This window comes from Crocuta crocuta, unplaced genomic scaffold, assembly GCF_008692635.1.
Source record: "Crocuta crocuta isolate KB4526 unplaced genomic scaffold, BGI_CrCroc_1.0 scaffold28, whole genome shotgun sequence".
Taxonomy (NCBI): domain Eukaryota; kingdom Metazoa; phylum Chordata; class Mammalia; order Carnivora; family Hyaenidae; genus Crocuta; species Crocuta crocuta.
The window spans coordinates 7,947,102-7,968,378 of NW_027533256.1; the positions used below are offsets into that span (position 1 = coordinate 7,947,102).

The 21,277-nt window shown below is 40.6% G+C and overlaps 1 protein-coding gene across 1 annotated transcript in view; it reads left to right on the plus strand.

Annotated features, from left to right (window-relative positions):
* The window catches only part of BMPR1A (bone morphogenetic protein receptor type 1A), a 58,545-nt gene that overhangs the window by 9,407 nt on the left and 27,861 nt on the right, over positions 1-21,277 (plus strand). The window contains exon 2 of the mRNA XM_077746478.1: positions 17,264-17,482. Within this exon, the coding sequence (XP_077602604.1) occupies positions 17,416-17,482 (67 nt within the window). The 5' untranslated portion in view covers positions 17,264-17,415. The remainder of the gene's footprint in view (positions 1-17,263; positions 17,483-21,277) is intronic.

Below are 21,277 nucleotides of genomic sequence, written 5' to 3' on the forward strand. Positions count from 1 at the left end.
ATAGTATTGGGTATATAAAGGGGGGCACATGACTTCAAATATAGAAGAGATTTTTTTAAAAATAAGAGAATACCTTGAATGACTTTATGTCAATAAATTTTATAACTTAAATAAAATGACAGTTTTCTTTTTAAAACATAATTTAATAGGGGCGCCTGGGTGGCTTAGTTGGTTAAGTGTCTGAGTCTCCATTTCTGCTCAGGTCGTGATCTCATGATTCATGAATTTGAGCCCCATGTCAGGCTCTGTGCTTACAGAGCCTACTTGGGGTTCTCTCTCTCCCTCTCTCTGCCCTTCTCCCTGCTCGCCCTCTCTTTCTCTCTCTCTCAGTAAATAAACATTAAAAGAAAAAAGTAACTTAATAGTTAAATACCTGGGTAGCTCAGTCGGTTAAGCTTCCGACTCTTGATTTCAGCTCAGGTTGTGATCTCAAGGTTCATGGGACTAAGCCCCATGTTGGGCTTTGCACTGGTGGTGCAGGGCCTGCTTGGGATTCTCTCTCTCCCTCTCTCTCTGTTCCTTCCCAGCTCCCATGCTCGCTTTCTGTCTCTCTGTCTCTCAAAGGAAATAAATAAACTTAAAAAACATTAAACAAGGGGCGCCTGGGTGGCGTAGTCGGTTAAGCGCCCGACTTTCGCTTAGGTCATGATCTCGCGGTTCGTGGGTTCGAGTCCCGCATCGGGCTCTGTGCTGACTGCCAGCTCAGCGCCTGGAGCCTATTTCGGAGTCTGTGTCTCCCTCTCTCTCTGACCCTCCTCTGCTCACGCTGTCTCTCTCTCTTAGAAATTAAAAAAAATGTATATTAAAAAAAAAACATAGGGGCGCCTGGGTGGCTTAGTTGGTTAAGCGTCCGACTTTCGCTTAGGTCATGATCTCGCGGTTCGTGGGTTCGAGCCCCGCGTCAGGCTCTGTGCTGACTNATTTATATATTTTTATTTTTATTAATTTTGAGAGAGAGAGAGAGAGAGAGAGAGGGTGAGTGAGCAGAAGAGGGCCACAGAGAGGGAGAGGGAGAATCCCAAACAGGCTCTGCACTGTCTGCACAGAGCCCAATGTGGGGCTCAAACCCATGAACCAATGAGATCATGACCTGAGCCAAAAATCAGGAGTTGGAGTCTTAACTGACAGAGCCACCCAGGTACCGCATTGGCCCAGAAGATTTTAAAATTGAGTTTTATCAAACTATTCTAGTGGTAAATGTGTCCAAATTTATACATATTGTTCCAGAGAACAGCAAAATAAGGAAAGTTCCTCAACTTATTCTGTGTAGCTAGTATAACTTTTATACCAAAACCAGACATGGATAATATGATAGGCCAGTCTTACTTATGAATATAGATGTAAAGCCTAACAAAATTTTAGCAAAACAAATCCAAGAGTGTATTTAAATATAATCATATATATAATGCTGCAGTACAGTTCTGATAACACCTACCCCAAGTCAGCGTCAGACTCTACAGGTATAAGGGCATAGTCCCCAACAAGGCTGCCTTCACTTGTGGGGAACCTGGGTGGCTCCTTTGGTTAAGCATCCAACTTTGGCTCAGGTTGTGATCTCATGGTTCGTGAGTTTGAGCCCTGCATCGTCAGGCTCTGTACTAACAGCTAAGAGCCTGGAGCCTGTTTCAGATTCTGTGTCTCCCTCTCTCTCTGCCCTTCCCAGACTCGTGCTCTCTCGCTCTCTCTCTCTCTCAAAAATAAACATTAAAAAAAATAAAAGACTGCCCTCTCTTGAGACGGCAGTAACAAGTTTGAACTTCTCACTAACTGACTGCAAATCTTGGAGGATTCCATGATCCCCCTCAGACTTCATTTGTTGATTCACTGAAATATTTCACAGGATTCAAGAAGGTGGTACATGTACAATGATCATTTTATTATAAAGAATTCAGATTGAGATCAGCCAAATGAACAGACCCATAGAATGAGGTCTGTGAGAGTGCCACATGTGAGGCCTCCTCTCCCCCTGGAATCAGGGTATTTCATCTTCCTGGCACACTGATATGTTTACCAACCAGGAAACTTATCTGAGCTATGGTGTGCAGTGTTTTTATTGACATTTCATTGTATAGGCATAATTGGACAATTGGCCACATGATTGAACTCAATCTTCAGCTCTATCCCCTCCCCAGAGGTGGGGCTGATTCAGTGCCCCAATCCTCTATAATCACATGGTTGGTCTTTTTGGTGACCAACCCCCATCCTGAGTCATAAACTCAGGTATGATCTGTGAGGCTCGTGTATAACGAATACACTCTTGTTACCCAGGAAATTCCAAGGATTTACCGGAGGTTCCCTTCTAGGAACCAGGGACAAAGACCAGACAGTTTAGTATTCAGTAATGACAAAATTAAATTTATCCCCGGAATCCAAGGATAGCATGTTAATTATTGCTGCATAACAATTTATCCCAAAACTTAGGGACTTGAAACAACAAAAACGTAAATTAACTTAAAGGAATTTAAAAGCAGTGTACAGGTGGGGCGCCTGGGTGGCTTAGTCGGTTAAGCGTCCGACTTTCACTTAGGTCATGATCTCACGGTTCGTGGGTTCAACCCCGTGTCGGGCTCTGTGCTGACTGCCAGCTCAGCCTGTTTCAGTCTGTGACTCCCTCTCTCTGACCCTCCCCTGCTCATGCTGTCTCTCTCTCTCTCTCCTAGAAATAAATAAAACATTAAAAAAAAAAAAAAAAACAGTGTACAGGGGTGCCTGGGTGGCTTAGTTGGTTAAGCGTCCGACTTTCGCTTAGGTCATGATCTCACGGTTCGTGGGTTCAACCCCGTGTCGGGCTCTGTGCTGACTGCCAGCTCAGCCTGTTTCAGTCTGTGACTCCCTCTCTCTGACCCTCCCCTGCTCACGCTGTCTCTCTCTCTCTGTCTCTTAGAAATAAATAAACATTTTAAAAATAAATAAATAAATAAATAAAAATAAAAGCAGTGTACTGGGTGGTTTGGGCCCAGAGCATCTCAAGAGGTTCAACGAGGGATACACGCATCTGTCAGCGGTGCTGGGGGAGGAACCACTCCCAGATGGTGCAGGTCACCCTTATAGCTGTTGGCAGGAGGCCTCACAGTTCTTCACCTCAGAGTGAATGACCCAAGAAAGAGAGCAAGGAGAAAGCTGCATTTGCCTTTTAAAACCTACTGTCAACACATTTTGTCACGTTCACTTTCATTTGTTTATTAGAAGGGAGTTACTCAGCCTACCACTCACTCAAAGTCATCAGGTTCTACTTCCTGAAAAACGGAATATGAAAGAATTTGTGGACATCTTTAAAAACTACCACAAATTATTTGCTCTTTAAGAAAGCCCTTAATGTGGATTGTTACTAATTAATTTATCCATTAATACATAGAAGGAGGAAAACACTGATCATATCAATAGATGGAGAAAAAAACAATAAAATTGGACCCCATTTGTGATGAAAGCTCTTAGCAAACTAAGAATAGAAGGGAACTTTAATGTGATAAAGAGTATCAGTAAATTTGTAATTAACATAGGAATAATTGACAGTCATGACATTGAGGCTTTCTATATATAATATAATGTCTTTCCATGTGTTAACTTTTATTCTGTGTCCTTTATGAGTATTTAAAAATTATCCTTATATCAATGTTTTGTATTTGGAAGTGCAAAATTCTACAGTCCCAGGGAAGTTACCAAAATATCTACCAAGACTACCATTGGACCCAGGATCCTACTTCTGGGACTCCACCTTACAGATTATTTGCTCAAACAGCAATAGCAACAACAGAAGCAGCTATTCAAGTGCTTTGCTTATTATGCTTATGCTTATTGTATGCATTGCTTATACCAGAACATGGAAACAACTTATAACATCCATCAACAGAACAGAGCAGTACAGCTGAAAGGTAGTCATAGAATGGAACACTTATATATAACAATGACAGTGAATGAAAAATTCAGAAATATTGTGGAAATCACTCACGATGTTGAGTGAAAAGTAAGCAAATATAAAAATATACACATAGAATGATATAGTTTTTATACAGCTATAGAAGATTCAAAAATAGGCAAAGCAATGCTGTGTATTGTTTGGGACACATATTACATTTGGCAAAGGCCTATAAAGACATAAGTATTAAATACCACATTCAGAATGGTGGTTACCTCAGAGGGAGGGGGTTCGAATTCATGGCTTTTGCCCTGCTTTACTCAGCACCTACATAATTTTTTTTTTAAGTAGTGGTGGTAAATCCACTTTATTTTATTTTAATTGCAGTATAGTTAACATCTAGTTAATTAATATACAGTGTTACATTAGTTCAGATGTATACAGTAACATCTAGGTAATTCTTAGGTGAAATCTTTGAAGTACTGTTGAGTGAGCACAGTTCATAGACTCACAGAAATGAGATACAGAAGACTTCATGGCATTATTTTACAGACAAAGAAACTAAGGCCCAGAGAGAGAAGTGAATTGGTCAGGATCAGCTAGGTACCTAAGGCAGAATTTGAACTAACTCACAGGTCCTCTAACCCGAAAACAGTGCTTACCTACAGTCCTTTCTTTAAAATAAAAATATAAGTTGATAGTATTTAAACCAGGTTATCTCAGCTGAAAGATACTAAAAGGAGAAAAAAAAAGTCCATCCCATGCCACAGAACTTCAGCAAAGTACTCTGAACTAGCCTATTTTAACCTGAAGCAGTGTTCCGATACAGAGTAACAAAAATAAAACCTAGATGTTTCATCCACAGGGAGAAGAGCTTCCTGGATTTCCAGGTGCTTCACCATAATAAACCAGGATTTATAGTCTCGAAGGTGTTCTTTCTTAAACCCACTGGTTCTAAAAAACCAGGTTTAGTTTTCTGTAGTTTGTGGTTTAATTCAGGGAAGAATTACTAATGATCGGATTGTAACACCCTCTGGTCTTATTCAGTGCCTTTGGCGACTTGCAATTTACATAGAAATATTACCTTTGAACCTTTACTTGTGTCTAATTATTGAAGTATTGCAGTTGAGCTTAGATAGTTTGCAGTTCCCTTTGTCAGACCACATTGTACAAAAAAAAGGGGGCTGTGTTTTCTTTTTCTCTGTGATTACTTCCATAGTTCTTTAACTTGCTATGACTATGTGGTTCTGTCAAAAGTATAACCTAAGCCATTGTTTGCCTTAAGCAATATTTTAGATCCTGAGAAGTTATGTTTACTTATAAAAGACTTTCTTAAGACCTTTTAATTTATATCTCAGACTTGAGTATATGCAGTGAAAACAGTGGAAAATTTTCCTCACAGGATCTTGACACAAGTCAGGGCTCAAAGTGAGCAGAAGGAAGTGGTGTGGTTTTTGTATCATTTCAGTTGTGTTGAGATAAGGAAATGGAATAGTTTATCCACAGGGCAGCCCTTTTGGGAAGGTCTCACTTGTATATAAAAGTAAAAGAAATTGGCATAACGTTTTAATTCTTTCTGCTATATTTGAGTCATTCCCCCAGCAAATACTTAACTTAGTACCAGCTGTGTGCCAGATACTCTTCTTGGTGCTGGAAATACAGAGTGAAACAATAGACTAACAACCTTCCCTTACGGGGCATACATTCTGGAGCAGGTAGCAAGCAGTAAACAAGATAATTGGTACATTGTTTATCAAATTATAGGGTGACAAGTGTTGAAGAGAAAAAACAGATATAAATCAGGGAAGGAAGATATGAGTGCCCGTGGTGAACACCAACACTGTCAGTAGGAACAGGATATTTGAGTAAGCCCTTGGAAGAGGGAAGGTAGCAGGACGTACAGATGTCTGGGGGAGGAAGGCTCCAGGCGGAGGGACCCGTGAACATAAAGGTGTCCTGCAGCAGGGCCAGGCCCGACGTGTCCAAGACGGGGGGCACAGTGCAGCTGGAGCGGAGGAGCTGGGGTCCTGTGGGCCAGTGTAGACTTCAGCCCTTAATGCGTGTGAACAGGGGAGTGATGTGATCTGACCTGCTTCCTGTCATCACTCTGCTGTGTCAACAATATATTGTAGGTGGACAAGGGGAGAAGCAGGGAGACCAGTTAGGAGGCAGTTTCAGTAATCCAGGCAGACAGTGTTGGTTCGTTGGACCAGAGAGAGAGGTAGTGAGAAGCGCATAAGTTCCGGGTATATTTTCAAGACAGAATGAGCAGCAATTGCTGACAGAGAGGATATGGAAGATGAGAAGGAAGGAAGGAGTGGTTAAGAATGAGTCCCAAGATTTTAGGCCTGGGAAACTTGAAAAGTAGAGAGGCTGTGAGCTGAGGTGGGAAAGACTGAGGGGCTAGGAGATTTTGGGGGTAAGAGTTTCTCTTTATGTAGCTGCTGGTCACAGTTTTAAGGACATCTGTATACTACTTGAGCTATCTTTAAAGTAACTCTTCCGGGGCACCTGGGTGGCTTAGTCGGTTAAGTGGCTGACTTTGGCTCAGGTCATGATCTCGCAGTTCGTGAGTGAGCTCAAGCCCTGCGTCTGGCTCTGTGCTGACAGTCCAGGTTCTGTGTCTCCTGCTCTCTCTGCCCTTCCCTGCTCACATTCTGTCTCTCTGTCTCTCAAAAATAAACATTAAAAAAAAATAAAGTAACCTTTTCTCCTCCCAGTCTATGTTGTTGTTTAGTTTATTCATAATTACTGATTTTATGCTAACCCAGAATATTCAAGTGTGCCTTTCCCTTAGACCTTCCTATCAACTAGAATGTTTTTGATTGTAACGGAAAAACAGACTCTGTCTGACCTGAAAAAAATAAAGGGAATTTATTGACTGTAAACTGACAAGTGCCTGAGTAATTCAGGCTTCAGGCAAGGTTGCTGCTCACTGACAGCTCTAAGGACCTGGCTTCTTTTAGTGTCCTGGCTCTGCCTTCTGGTTCCCCTCTGAGTCCCAGCATAGCTGCCAAAAGCCTCTTGGGCTGCTGTTTTCTTATGCGTGTTCAGTCTGAAAGAGTGACTGTGTCCCTGCTGGCCCCGCCATGGTCCTGAGGCCTGGTGTTAGACTAGCTCTCCTTGTGGCATGGAGGATAGACTGTGCCCAGGGGCTGAGCCCGGGACGCCTCTACTCCTGAGCTTCAGGGATACCTGTGCCTTTTTTTTTTTTTTTTTTAATTGTAAATAGAGAAAAAAGTGGAGAGAAATTTTGGTTGATTTTTCAGTTGTTTTTACATTGTGTAAAATACAGTGATTAATGTGGCAAACCTATGGCTTTTCGTAAAGTGGTCAAGTGAGGAGAAAAAACAGTAAGAATAAAATTGCTTTCAAAAGTTAGTTTGATAAAGATAATTTTTCTTCTTAGAGGCCTAATGCTATTGCTTCTTGAACATCCAGAACCACAGAGGAGCCTTCAGATGATAATGAAAAATGATAGGTAATTCAGTCAAGAATCTGTATTTCTCAACAAAGAAAGGTCTGTTGACATTGGGTTGAGACAATTCTTTAAGGGATCGTCCCTGCACATCGAATTGCATTTTCTGTTTTGGACCCTTGTCACCAACCAAAAAGTCACTCACATATTTCCAGATCTTCTTAGGAGGGGACACATTTGCAGAAACTCGTGACTGATTTTGAAAGGGTATTGTTTCATATTGAGGGCATGTATACAGATATGTTTTGGTTTGGCTTTCTGAGTGAAATATAGATGGGGTTTTTGGTTGTTATTTTTGAAGTTCTGCTTTGATTTTTTTCCCTTGTTCTGGAAGTTGGATATATTCCACTTAAAGATTGATTTAGGGGCGCCTAGATGGTTCACTCAGTTAAGCATCTGGCTCTTGATTTCAGCTTAGGTCAAGAACTGAAACTCAGTTCTATGGTTCATGGGTTTGAGCCCCACAGTGCTGTCTGCACTGAGCATGGAGCCTGCTTGGGATTCTCTCTTTCCCTATCTCTCTGCCATTCCCCCTGCTTTTGCGCGCTCTCTCTCTCTTTCAAAATAAATAAATATTTTTAAAAGAAGATTGATTTAGCATTTGTATTAATTTTTTGGCCAGAGGGATTTATTGAGTTAACTCAGGAACGTCTTTGATTACATGTAGTGTTGCTTAAGGAAAAGAGAAATCTGTTTTGATACACAAATTTTAGTATTCATTCAAGCATTTTAAAACTTTTGGGTCACAGAGATTAGAATAGAAAGCCAATCGTGAACAAATTTCTAACTTTGATCGGTTATAATTATTTGTGGGAGAAAAATGGAAATGTACTGAATCTAGAAGAATTCATTCCTAAGGTCAAAATATCTTAGATCTCTTTGAATATATATTAAAACACACTTTATAAGCACTTACAAAATATTAGCTATATTGTTGTTTCCCCTTTGGTGAAGTGCATATATATAAAATATGTGTGTGATGTGTGAATATAGTCACTTACTGTCTGAAATCTGTGTTCTGGAAGTATTTGTATCGATCAGGGCCCAGTCAGGAGCCCTGAAACCACACTGGCTGGGTTTTTTTTCCCTCAATTGTTTTTTTAACATTTATTTATTATTGAGAAACAGAAGGAGACAGAGCATGAGCATGGGAGGGGCAGAGAGAGGGGGAGACACAGAATCCAAAGCAGGCTCCAGGCTCTGAACTGTCAGCACTGAGACTGATGTGGGGCTCAAACCCACGAACGGTTGAGATCATGACCTGTGCCGAAGTTGGATGCTCAACCGACTAAGCCACCCAGGTGCCCCCACACTGGCTGTTTTTACAGGAAGAATTTGGCATAGGGAATTGACTACCCAGGTATTAGAGAATTGGAAAAGCTAAAGAAACACTGAGATTAAGCAGAAATGGTCATTGTGGGAAGCAGATACCATCCCTAGGAGAGACTGAGGTTTCAGAACCTAGAGTCTCAGAGAAAGTGTGCCTCTGTGGAGGCAGCTCAGAGCCCGGCTGCTGCTGACACCTCAGGAGCTCAGAGCATAGGTCTTGAGGAGCTGGCGCTCCAGCCTTGGAGTGCAGGCACCACTGGGTCTGAATTGGGGCCATGGAGGTGTTTCCGGGGCTGAAACCCGGAACCTACTTGTGCCACCTGTGTGGAGGGTTGAATCAGGTAGATGGTGGGAACAGTAAAGTCAGGAAGAAGGAAGTCCCTTCTCCCTCCTCCAGCTTTCTGTTTCCCCAGTTTCCTTGTTGGCTGAGCCTTTCAGGGAGCCAGCTGGTAAAAGACATAGTAGGAGTATCCCAGCTCAGTATCACAAAGCTGAGTACCGATACATTTTTTTTTTCTTTCTGAAAAGCAGTGGTGTATAATAAGGGGCTTACTGGTTTCTTTTTTTTTTTTTCATTACCTACCATCTCTTGACTTTGCAGTAACAAGTGGAATTTGAGCTTTGTCAGCAGCAGACTTGCCTCTTACTGCTTGTGTACACTTGGGCAAGTTTCTTAACTTTGCTGAGCTTCACCTTTTCCTTGCAGAGTTGTGAAGATGAAGTAAAATCATGGGGCTCAATAAAAAATAACTTCCTGTTTGTACTTCTCATGTATGAACTGGATAAAACATGGCCCTTGAGATTTGAAGACCCAGGTTTTAGTTGTTCCTTCAAGGCACTAGCTATATGAAATTCAGCAAGTCGCTTTAGCTCTCTGAGCCTGTCTTTTCTCTGTCAAATTAGGAATACTTTTACTTACTGTAAGGGTCATACAAATGGTATACAATGCATGTAAAACGAATTTGCAAATTATAAAGATGATGATATGCTAACATATCACCACCATATAAAGTCACCACTAAATAGTGTTTTGAATTTCTCTCATTTAATCTGCACAGAAAACCTAGATCTGTCTTATGCTAGACCCTGAACTCTTCACTGCCATGTTAACGCTGATTTTATCTGTGTAAAAATACTGTGTAGAAAACGTAGACAGTATTGTTCACCGTTACCCCTAGTACACCTACAGGGATGACCAGATACCCCCTAATACACCTACAGGGATGACCAGTTACTCCCAATACACCTACAGGGATGACCAGATACCCCCTAATACACCTACGGGGATGACCAGATAGCTGTCCCTCCCGGGCATCTCTGTAACCACTGATTGACTTCACTTGTTTTTTGGTCATTGGTATTTATTCTAGAGGAGAGACAGAACAACACCCAGACCCTTTCAGTTAACAGCTGGCAGTAAGAATCTCTTAGCACGGATGTGCCGAAGATTGGCATATAGCATAATCTTATTCTAATTATTTGTAAAATTAAACATTTAACAAAATTAAACAAACAGAAAAACTAGAGTCATTAGGGGATTGTAGTACAGAGTTGAATGGTTGAAAACAGAGTATCTCCTGTTTTGAAAAATACTTCATAAATCAGGAAACATTTATTGTGCATCTACAATTGAGGCCCCTGGTGAGGGACGGAAGACATATAAAAGCATCACCAATGTGTAATACCATGCTAGTTTGAATTGCCTTTCTGTTCCTGGAAGAATTCGTACTTGTGTTGTAGGGGAGAACAGTCTCTTGGCACAGAAGGAAACTGAAAGGTTTTGAATGAAGAGGGGATGATCAAGTAGGAATACAAAGGTTAAATGCGTTAAATTTGCTTTGAATAAATAATTGAGCATTGGGAAAAAGCTAAGTCTAGCTAGGAAGTAATTTCAGTGCTGATGATGAAATTAGTGACCTCAAGGTGTTGGAGGACATGGCAGTTAGAAATGTCTTTGTAAAGTGGAACCTCTCTGTCCTGACTGTGGCTTGGAATTTAGTGGGATGGTTGGTTCTCTTTGCTCCTTTTCAGACTTTCCAGAGGACCTCATTATGAATGTCTCACTCATCACAAATTCTCACAGCATAGCCTCCAAGGCAGGCTTTTTGGTGAGATTCCTGTGTACTACCACAGATACACTTACATAACTATTTATTTAAGCATGTTATTTTCTTAAGGGTTTATGTTTAGATATGGGTGAGATTGTTTTTTACACTGATATAAAAATAACTGTGAATGGTGATACTACAGCCACATGTGTATATGTTAGCTTAGGGATTGATGGGGGTAGAGGTTAGAAATGGGGAAGGAGTGGATGGGTTGCTTGTTAAGAGAAAAGACAATATTCTTATGCTAATCTAAGCTCTGGATAAGGAGCACAGCAGCCATGCAAACAATGGCTGTGGAGCCAGAAAGTCTGCAGTGAGTCTAGTCCTTCTCAGAAAGCTTGTCAGACCAGGCGCCTGGAGCTGCCTAGGGGGAGGGACCCCTGGAAGGGGGGGGTGCTTCTCCTCACTGCTCTACGGAATTGGCAGCTGGCCAGCTTGTTGAAAATTCCCAAACGTCTCTCCTAGAAAGTAAAAATTAAGGGTGGGGGGCTTAACGGGAAGAGGAAAGAATGACTTTAGTCTGTTTTTTCAGCTGACTTCAGCCTTTTCCTGTTTTTTGGTTTTTTTTTTTTTTATTATTCTGAAGTGTTGGTTCTTTCTGTTTGCAGAGCTTTATAATTTTTTATTTAAAAAGAAATTATTTATATTTTACTGAGTAACTTGCCTTAGTTTTATTTTCCTGAAGAAGAAACAGCACCAATCTGTGTATATAGCAGAGGAGAGTAAATGTATCTAGATGCATCTTTGGGCCAAATATTTAAAAATAACTTCTAAATACCAGCATCATTTAAAATTTTTGATCATGTCGCATTTCAAGTATCTGCATTTCCTTATATCCTTAGCTTGGCAGGATTAGATATTTTAAATTTTAATATAAAAATTCCAGTGACTTGTTCTAGGAATTTAAAAAATATATTATTCTCAGATGTTTGAATTATAACATACCCTGTTTCAAGAATGGTTGCAAACTATGGGTTACTGTTTTGTTACATCGTGATTACAGAAACAGTTAATATGATGGGACAAATAAAGGGAAGGTCATCAGTATTTATATTATTAACAGTAATCACAACAATAACAACAGACATCTGTTATTTATCAAATGGTTACTACTGAGATGCACGTTGCTAATTCGTTTGGGTTGGGAATACCATTCCCATTCTGTGGCTCAGGACAAGAGCACATGGGTAACAGTATATGGACTAGAACCAGGGACTGTTTTCTCCCCACAAAAATGAACGTTCCTTGTTGAGATCATTTTAAAACAAAGAGCATACTTTTGATTACTCCTTTGAAAGAAAGATGGATGTTACTTAATATTAACCGGTTAGTTCTTTGGACACCGTGACTATCTTAGGCTTTTATTGTTAGGCTCTGATTTGACTGTGCTTTCTAGACTTCTCTGTTTTTTGTTTGGCTGTGCAATAACTTACAGTGATTAGGCTTTTTATTATTTCAGCAGATTTTCTCATAATGACTGTATCATACAGTAATGGATGTTTTCTGATGCCGCTCAACAAATCATGCCAAAACCTAGCAGCTTCAAACAACCATTTATCATCTCCCACATTTTCTGAGGGTCTGGAATCCACAAGGGGTTTAGCCAGCAGGGTCTAGTTTAGGGTCTCATGAATTGTGCCTGTGAAGCTGCCAGGTCCCTGTGTAAGGTGGCTCCCTCACATGGGGTCGGCAGGAGGCCTTGGCTCCTGGCCACGTGGCTCTCTCTGTAAGGCCGCTTGAGTGTCCTTCTGACATGGCAGCTAGCGTCCCTCCGAGTGGGTGTTTCAAGAAAGAGCAAGGAGGAATCTGAAATGCCTTTTATGGTCTAGCCTCAGAAGTCATACGCTGTCGTTTCCATCTCATTTTATTTGTTAACAGTGACTCATTAAGACCAGTGGGAATTCCAGGCAGGGAATTAGGCTCCACCTATTGAAGGTACTGTCCGAGCATTTGTGGACATATTTTAGGTCACCACAGTGGTTTTTTGGTAGATTTCTTTTTAACCTGTGAAAAAATATCACTTGTGAATAGTAGTTTTTATTCCAGCTATGCTAATATACACTATGTTAATATCGCACAGGATAGATCCTGGACCATGAACGTGTTTTATCACTGAACACTGAAAAAATGTATATGGTTTTAATGCTTTTATTTTTTTAAATTTTTTAATGTTTATTTTTGAGACAGAGAGAGAACATGAGTGGGGGAGAGGCAGAGAGAGAAGGAGTTGTAGAATCCTTGGCAGGCCCTAGTACAGAGCCCGACATGGGGCTCAAACCCATGAACCGTGAGATCATGACCAGAGCAAAGTCAAGACACTGAACTGACTGAGCCACCCTGGCACCCCTGTGATTTTAATGCTTTTATTAATCCAGTTTTTAAATGAACATTGATGTTCTGGGGCCCTTTTCTCTTTTCATCCTTAGAAGGCCATTTCATACAGAGTCATAGCTTCAAATTTCTCTGCGCTATTGACATGATAGATTTATATCTTCAGTACCACCTGTGTCCTTTAAGCTTCAGGACCAGGTACCCATTAGACATTTCCCTTTGGGTAATCTCCAGTATCTAAAATTGAACCCTTGATCTCTTCCCCTCGTTCCTTTCAAAATCCACCTGTCCTGGGGCACCTGGGTGGCTCATTCGGTTAAGCATTGGCTCAGGCCATGATCACACAGTTCCTGGGTTCGAGCCCCACGTCGGGCTCTGTGCTGACGGCTAGCTCAGAGCCTAGAGCCTGCTTCAGATTCTGTATCTCCCTCTCGCTCTGACCCTCCCCTGCTCATGTGCGCGCGCGCTCTCTCTCACACACACAGAAATAAATAAAACATTTTTTAAAAATCCACTTGTCCTCATTTCAGTATTTGCTCTTGCCAGAAATGTAGAGATCTTTGACCCCTCACCCTCCCTTACCCCCACATCTAACCCGTTAGTAAGCCCTACCGAGTCTCTTGGTGAAGTATACATTGACTCCATCCACTGTACCACCACCATTCAAATCTTAACCACCATTGTCCCTCTCCTAACTCCTACACTGTCCTCACTGGTCTGTTTGCTTCTGCTTTTGTCCCCTCCAGTCCATTACATAGAAGCCAGGTAATTACCTTCCCATGCCACTTCAGTTTAAAGCCCAAATCCTTCACAGGCCCTTACCTGATCTGGTCCTTGTCTCTCGTGTCCTCAGATGCCCCTCCTGCCAGTGACCCCTTATTTTCACCATTTCAGAAACATCGTTCCTACATTTCTCCTTTCTGCCTCAAGATCTTTGTACAGGCTTTTCCTTATGCCTAGAACTCATCCCCATTTTTTACCTGGCTAACTCTTTTATTCTTCGGATCTCACCTGGAATGTCACTTCTGAGCATGGCTTCCCTTAGCTTCTCAAGATGAGAATGGCCCCCTAGGACCTGGCACTTTTCTTTCCTCGCACTTACCACAAGTTATGACTACGTACGATTTGTACTGTCTTGTTTAGTGCCTGACTATCTTAATTGTCTTGTTTAATGACTGTGAACTCCATGAAGGCTGGGTCTTGCCCTCATCAGTATGTTCTCATTGTATAATGCAGAATCATGTATGTAATAGGTACTTAATAAATATTTAGGAAACAGTAGTCGGTGGCAAGAACACCATTCCCGCAGGACTTTAGAGTTAGAAGGAATCCGATGAACACTTGGTCTAGTCTCTTTTCCATCATGTCTGTCATGTCCTTGACAGAGGTGTATTCACACCTTGTTCCTTTGATATTCTGTGAGCAAAGACCTCTGTTCTTTGAGTTGTATCTCAGGTGTAGTTATTTCCCTATCCTTTGCTTTCCTATCATTCTTCTCTGAAGTGTTTAAGGGGCCTGATCAGGTGGAATAAAGTAAGGTGGTGACCCTCTTTGATTACAGCAGTGTGGTTCTAGCCCTGCTTGATAAGATTGCCTTCGTGTCTTAGCAGTTGTCCTAAATGCTGATGCATAGTGAGCTGGTAGTCAGCTAAAACCCACTATTTTACTTTTAAAGATTAAGGCTTTCCATTGTTGGATTACAAATGAGGCGATTGAAGCCATTGTACCTTTAGCCTTTATTTGGCTGTTGGCTGTTCTCCATACAAGTTATTGCAGGGTTTTAGGTGATCAGAATTTCTTGAAGATGGGATTGTTATAGATTGCACCTGTTACTTCCTGTGCCATGTATAAACATGAATGAGAGAAGGAAACTTTTATTGAGCGCCTATTCTATACCAGGCTCTCCTTCATAATGTAAAATTTACATTGTATCATGCACATAAAATGTCCAGGGCAGTCTAGGGTAGCAAGTAACACACGAACCCTGGAATCAGATCTCCTTGATTAGAATTAGAGCCCTGCCACTTACCAGCTGTGTGATCTTTGATAAATCTCGTAAACTTTCCTTGCCTCAGTTTCCTCATCTGTGAAATTAAAATAATACTTGTACCTACCTGATAAAGTGGTTGCAATGATTTGATAATATATTCAAAGCATTTATAATGGAACTGGTGCATAATTAGAGGTGACTGTGTGTTAGCTATTACCTCATTTAGTTCTTAAAATAATTACGAGTTAATAATGTAATTTTAGTTTTACAGATGAAGAAACTCATCCAGAGAGATAGGTTAGCTTACTTATTTTAGACAGATCAGGATTCGAACTTGGTGCCCAGGATAGCAGTCACAGATATTTATGAGGAAGAAATCACATATAATCCCCTGCCTGTGAAAGGGACTGTGAGGCGGCAGGTGCTTAGAGCCTCACCAGCTGCTCTGCAAGATGCCTGGGTTGTCCCTCCAATGAGGCTAGACCACATACCGGCTTTAAATAAACCGATGAGAAAAAAACAGTGGCTCTGAAAGATGGAACCAGTCAGAGCAGTCAGTGCCCTGCCCACGACTATGAGCTCCCTGAAGCAGAGATCGGAATACTGTATTTGTATTCTAGCGCCTTGCGCTGTGTCATACACACTTGGAAAGTGCTGTTGGTGAGTGAGTGAGTGAGTGAGTGAGTGAGTGCGTGCGTGAGTGAGTGAAAATAGGGAGGCAGGAGAGCTAGTGCAAGAGGCGCAAGTGATGTCAGGGCTTTTGGCCTGGTGGCTGAAGAGGTGGCACCACCCTCCTCTGTGATAGCAAGTGGAGGAGGAGGAAGCAGGCCTCGAGGGTTGGGAGGCAAAGTGAGTGCATTTGGTTTAGACCGGTGCTGTGTAATCTTAGGAGAGACGCATCATGGGCGAACGAACTCATGAGGAGAGAGAGGTCGAGGGGTCGGGTCTGGAGTTACACTGCAAACTTCTTTTGACTTTGAAACCTGAAACAAGCATCCCGAGAATCACAATTGTATAATTTCAAGAAAGGAGTTTTCCTAAGAAAAGCTCTTAAGTCACGGTGTAGATACCGTTCTGTAATTATTTCACACTTCCCATCTTACTCTCGGCACTTCTGTGGATGGGAAGCAGTGTAACTTCGTAGTAGAGAAGTGAGAAAGTGCAGAGATTTTCCACGTGAGCCATGGAGAAACCACACAGTGTACGTGACACGCTCTAAAGCTTAGTGCCTCAGTGCTGTCAGTGCCTTTGGAGAGCTGATTAAAAGTGAAATATTCTTAGGTTGATAAACTAGAAAGTTCAGATTATTTGTGGTAGAAATCCCGCCAGGAGTCATTGAGTCATAAATAAAGTCTTTTTCATTCAGGAAGAGTTTAGTCAAACTGCTGGAACCAGTAGGACGGCAGGGAAGGCAGAACCCTGGGCCCCCCGGGCAGACGCGGGGCTTGTCTGGTTCCTGCCTGACTGTCGTATAGTAACCAGACCTCAGCGCGCACCTAGGTTCCACATCACCCTCTTAAAACCTGGGTTTTATACCAGTGAAGTCAGGTTTTCAGTGTTTGAGGAAGATAATTTTAAGATCTGTTTCTGTTGTTTTCATGATGCCGCACAGCGCGTGATGAAATGTGTGGTTATCTAGGTGGGCTTTCTTTTCTATAGAATGAATTATTATAAAGATTTGAGGTATTTTATCACATCTACTAGAATTTGAAAGATTATTGATGAATAGCTTTGTATTTTAAAGTCTTTTTAAAGTTTCTGTTTCTTTGTGAGAGAGCGCGCGCACGCGTAAGTACACACACACACAAAAGGGGCAGGGGCAGACTGAGCCCNTTTCCTGCTTTATTCTTAGTATATTTAGAAATGTTCTTGTTACTAGTAAAACAGTTACTTTAAAGCAGCCAGAAAAGACCATTGGGACTATTTAGTGTACTTATTTTACCTGTGGTTAATCTAAGATCAGGAATGGTGGCAGCCTATTACTGAATTATTTAAGCTTCTGAATTACAGTCCCTTTTGCTGCTGCTGTTGTAAATAAAGATAGCTTTAATCTTTAAAAATGTATTTCATCATTTAAAGGTATGTTTGAGCATTTGTTTTTCTCTCTTAGTTTTGAAACTTTGCAGTTATATTCATTACCTTTTTTTTTTTTTAACATTTTTATCTTTCAGGAGTCAAGAGAAAGCAGTGAAAGTTGGAGTCATTGTCAAGTGATTGAGACCTTATACAAGAAAATCTCTTTGAATAAGAGTCCTTAAAATCAGTGACATATCAAGACCAGTTATTAGAGGTGACAGTATACAGGAAACATTAAAACTGAACAATGACTCAGCTGTATATTCACATCAGATTATTGGGAGCCTATCTGTTCATCATTTCTTATGTTCAAGGTAAATCAGCGTTCATTTAAGTAATCTTTTTTAGTAATTTATTTCTATATTTGAAACACTCATTTTTAAAATTTTTAATGTTTTATTTATTTTTGAGAGAGAGAGACAGCGTGAGCAGGGGAGGAGCAGAGAGAGAGGGAGACACAGAATCTGAAGCAGGCTCCAGGCTCTGAGCTGTCAGCACAGAGCCTGACGCGGGGCTCGAACCCACGAAGCGTGAGATCATGACCTGAGCCGAAGTTGGACGCTTAACCAACTGAGCCACCCAGGTGCCCCAAAACACTCATTCTTGCAACTAATCTTTCAGCTGATGTCCCTTTTTGAACAGTTAGGCCCAGTATGCCAGCATAGCTTATAAATAAAGAGGCAAAGGATAAGGCACAGAACAAATACATGCTAGATAATTTTGAACTTGACTGTGATAGAAACATTTTCAAGTATTTGTAAAATCTTAGCTTCTCTGAACCTATTCTTTTACCCATAACATAGGTATTGTGATGCACAACATTAAGTCTTGTGAGTATTAAATGAGATAAAGTATAAAAAAGTGTCTGACCTACTAAGACTAAGACACAGGGTAGGAAGTACTGAAGATTAAGTTTTAAAATCCCTATCTCCCTTAAAATACATTAAAGAATAAATTAAATAATTAAGAAAAGTCATTTTGTCGTTATTAAAGATCTTTGGAATGGTAAGTTGCGCTTGTGTGCGCTGTATACTAAAATTTCTTTGTAGACTATTCAGAGTTTTATTTATGAACAAGATTGTAATTCTGTGTTCACTGCTAAGAACTCTCAAACAGGAAACTACTGTGATGACTCTGAGGATCAGGTGGGATATATTTGCCCAGGGGCTTTTTCCTGTATGGTTTAATTAGGACATTAGTCCAAACTGAAGAGATGGTACAAGTAAAGTTATTGGGCATCTTCATTCTAAGTTTATGTCTTCACAGCTTGTTCTTTCATAATGTTTCTTCATTCACAGCGATAAAGGTTAGTATCTACCAGCAGGAGATACGATTAACAGTACATTTTTTTTAACATTTTCGTTTTAAAGAGTGAACATAAAAATAAAATCTATAGCTTCTTATTTTCTCATAGGTGTAATTAATATATTTATTATTTTCTTGCTGAGAACACAGAGAGCCCTCTACCAAAAGACACTTTTTTTGGTGAAATACCAAATTATTTGATAAAACACCTTTATTTTAACAGCTCTTGTTATATGTCTTGTTGATCAGCATTAACCAAAGTTGTCACAGTTTTGAAGGTGAATTAAATTAATGATAACATATTTCCTGCCTTACTCCCAGGTAATCAGTATTTGATGTTAAACTTTCTAAAAATCTATATGGATCACACAGAGGCAATATAATACAAAATTCTTTCTCTAACCTGATCCAAGTTGCTCTATAAGAAACTTTTATTAGATGAAAGAAATTGGTACTTAGTTATCAGACATAAGTAAAAGATCTCAGTAAGAATTATATTTCTGTAATGAAGAGGAAAATTTGTTACATTTCCTTTCAAAAAGATTAGTTTGATAGTTGCTTCAAATAAGATAAAGGGATGCCTGAGTGGCTCATTCGGTTAAACATGGGACTCTTGATTTCTTCTCTCATGGTTTGTGAGAGCAAGCCCTGTGTTGGGCTTGGCACTGGCCCTTCAGACCCTGCTTGGGATTCTCTGTCTCCCTCTCACTCTGCCTCTTTCTCTCTCTCAAAATGAATAAATAAACATTAAAAAAATTATTCAATAGGGGCGCCTGGGTAGCTCAGTTGGTTAAGTGTCCAACTTTTGCTCAGCTCATGATCTTGCAGTCCATGAGTTCAAGCCCTGTATCCGGCTCTGTGCTCACAGCTCAGAGCCTGGAGTCTGCTTCAGATTCTGTGTCTCCCTCTGTCTCTCTGTCCCTCCCCTGCTCACACTCTGTCTCTCTCTCTCTTTGTCAAGTATAAAGATTAAAATTTTTTTTAATTGTTTAATAAATTTCAGTATAAAAACTGGTAAGATAAAAATATTTAGTCTTGGGGCGTCTGGGTGCTGCAGTTGTTTAAGAGTCAGACTTCGGCTCAGGTAGTGATCTCATGGTTCATAAGTTCGAGCCCTGCATTGGGCTCTCTGCTGTCAATGCAGAGCCCACTTTGGATCCTCTGTTCCCTCTCTCTCTGCCCCTCCCCTACTTGCGTTTTTTTCTTTCTCTCAAAAATAAACATAACAAAAAATTTAGTCTTAAAGAAAAGAACTAAGCCAATATAGAAGGAAATGTTATTTCTTAGCGATTACTAAGAAGGATTGCAGAGTGGTATTAGTGGAAGTAACTTTTGATTTTAGCGTCAGTTGTGTTTTGGGAAAGTAAATTTCTCCATATGTTGGTTTTCTTGTTATAAAATAGAACCAATAACACATCGGGGCGCCTGGGTGGCTTAGTTGGTTAAACGTCCGACTTTCGCTTAGGTCATGATCTCGCGGTTCGTGGGTTCGAGCCCCGCGTCAGGCTCTGTGCTGACTGCCAGCTCAGAGCCTGGAGCCTGTTTCAGTCTGTGACTCCCTCTGTCTCTGACCCTCCCCTGCTCACACTGTCTCTCTCTCTGTCTCTCTCCTAGAAATAAATAAAACATTAAAAAAAAAAAAAAAGAAAACAGAACCAATAACACATATCCTAGATGTAAACATGGATTTTTTGAACATTAAATGTTATGATAAAGATTAAAGTGCTTTACGTTGAGATAAAGTTATTCAAGTTGGTACAGAAGAATGAGTCACTTGATATTAACATCTAATAGCTAGTCCTTATTTTTGGCTTGGTCACATGTTTTAGGAATGGATTTGAGTTTGAAGTAACTGATTACCCAGCAAACAGTGACTTAAACAAACATTTTTTGATGTAGATAGTAAATATTTCCTGGTGTTCATTCAGTAGTTGAATGGTGTCAAGTTTGACATCTTTAATTTTCTTGGCTTTTTCCTAATGGTTACAAAATGGCTGTTGTTACCTGCACTGGAGGAAGGTAAAATGGGGAAAGGGTCCGTGCTGACCTCAACTGGATGTTATTTCAGGAAAGCAAAATGCCCCCAGAAACTAACCTTGTGCTGGCAGATTTTATCTTGTTCTGTTGGATAAACTGAGACAGTTGTTAAGTCTACTAGAAAACTGAGAGACAGGACTGACTGTCACAGTCAGCTGAGTTTCATCGCAATCCAGTGCCTCCTCAGACAAGAGTTTGGTCAGCTGGGAAGACAGGGAAAATAGATATCCTTTGGACAACTGAAAAGAGTCTAAGACAGATTTTATCTCTTCTATCACTTAAGATGTTTTCAGCCATAAGTAACAAATAAATAACAATTCAAAATAGCTTAAACAATAAGGAAAATGTTATATCACTAAATGAGAAGTCTGAAGGTAGGGTGACTTCAATAAGTTAATTCTGTGACTTCTCAAATTCTTTCTCTATTTCAACTGTGTTGTCCTCCACCTATTAATTTAGTCATAGGTGAACTTACTTCATGGCTACAAGGTAGCTGCTGTGGAGCCAGATATCACGTGCAGATTTGGCAAATTCAGGTTGACAACATTAAGTAGAGGAATGGATGTCTCTTGTGGCTGGTTTTTTTTTTTTTTTTTAATTATTTATTTTGAGAGTGAGCAAGCAAGCACGAGTGGGGGAGGAGCAGAAAGAGAGGAAGAAATCCCAAGCAGGGCTCCACACTGTCAGCGCACAGTCTGATGTGAGACTTGATCTCATGAACCATTAAGATCATGACCTGAACTAAAATCAAGAGTTGGACACTTATC